The sequence below is a fragment of the Volvox carteri genome (assembly GCF_000143455.1).
Source record: "Volvox carteri f. nagariensis unplaced genomic scaffold VOLCAscaffold_33, whole genome shotgun sequence".
Taxonomy (NCBI): domain Eukaryota; kingdom Viridiplantae; phylum Chlorophyta; class Chlorophyceae; order Chlamydomonadales; family Volvocaceae; genus Volvox; species Volvox carteri.
Genome location: NW_003307576.1, coordinates 632,567 through 633,339, shown reverse-complemented (window position 1 = coordinate 633,339; position 773 = coordinate 632,567). Strand labels below are relative to the sequence as shown.

At 60.3% G+C, this 773-nt stretch overlaps 1 protein-coding gene across 1 annotated transcript in view; it reads right to left on the bottom strand.

Moving 5' to 3' along the window:
* Positions 1-74: 74 nt before the first annotated feature.
* Positions 75-773, bottom strand: part of VOLCADRAFT_93711 (uncharacterized protein) — a gene marked incomplete at both ends in the record, with an annotated part of 10,594 nt that continues 9,895 nt past the window's right edge. Inside the window, one exon of the mRNA XM_002952903.1 lies at positions 75-353. Within this exon, the coding sequence (XP_002952949.1) occupies positions 75-353 (279 nt within the window). The remainder of the gene's footprint in view (positions 354-773) is intronic.

Genomic DNA, 773 nt, shown 5'->3' with positions numbered 1-773 from the left:
CGCCGCCACCCCCGCTGTTTCCTCCTCCTCCTCCTCCGCCGCCGCCGCCGCCACTTCCAAACCCCCCTCCGGTGCTATTGCCGGACAACGGCGGATCCGCCAGTGTTCGTCGCCGCCGGCACAAACCGAATCAACCGCTTTGACAGCTTCACCACCACAACGTCGGTAAAGGTCGCGTACACCATGACTATGTTGGGGTGGCTGACGGATTTTGTGACGGCGAGCTCCCATGCGGTCCGCATGGCGCGACGTCCCTCCGCCTGCTGCCGCATCACCTTGACCGCCACCACCAGACCCTTCCAGAGGGCCACGTAGACGGAGCCAAAGGCGCCCTGACCCGCCTTAGCAATAACCTGTGTGTGTATGTATGTGTGTGTGCGTGTGTGTGTTATGTATGTGTGTGTTATGTGTGTGTGTTATGTGTGTGTGTGAGAGAGGAAAGGGGCGGGAAGGAAAACGGGCGGGGGGGCCGGCGGAGGTAAGAGGGAGGTAGAGGGGAAGGCCCGAAGTACGGCACTCGGGCCCGTGTAAAACCCGCACACTGGCAGGCAGAGCGGGACAAAGAGAGGAGGAGGAGGAGGAGGAGGAGGTGGAGGAGCAGGTGGAGGAGGAGGTGGAGGACGGCCATTTCAAGCTTTTATCCATCCCTGCACTTCATACAACCCCTCCCCCTACCCTCCATATCCCCCCTCACCCCATCCCCTTCACCCCGCCCCACCCCATCGCGCTACATACACACACATACATACATACATACATACATACATACATAC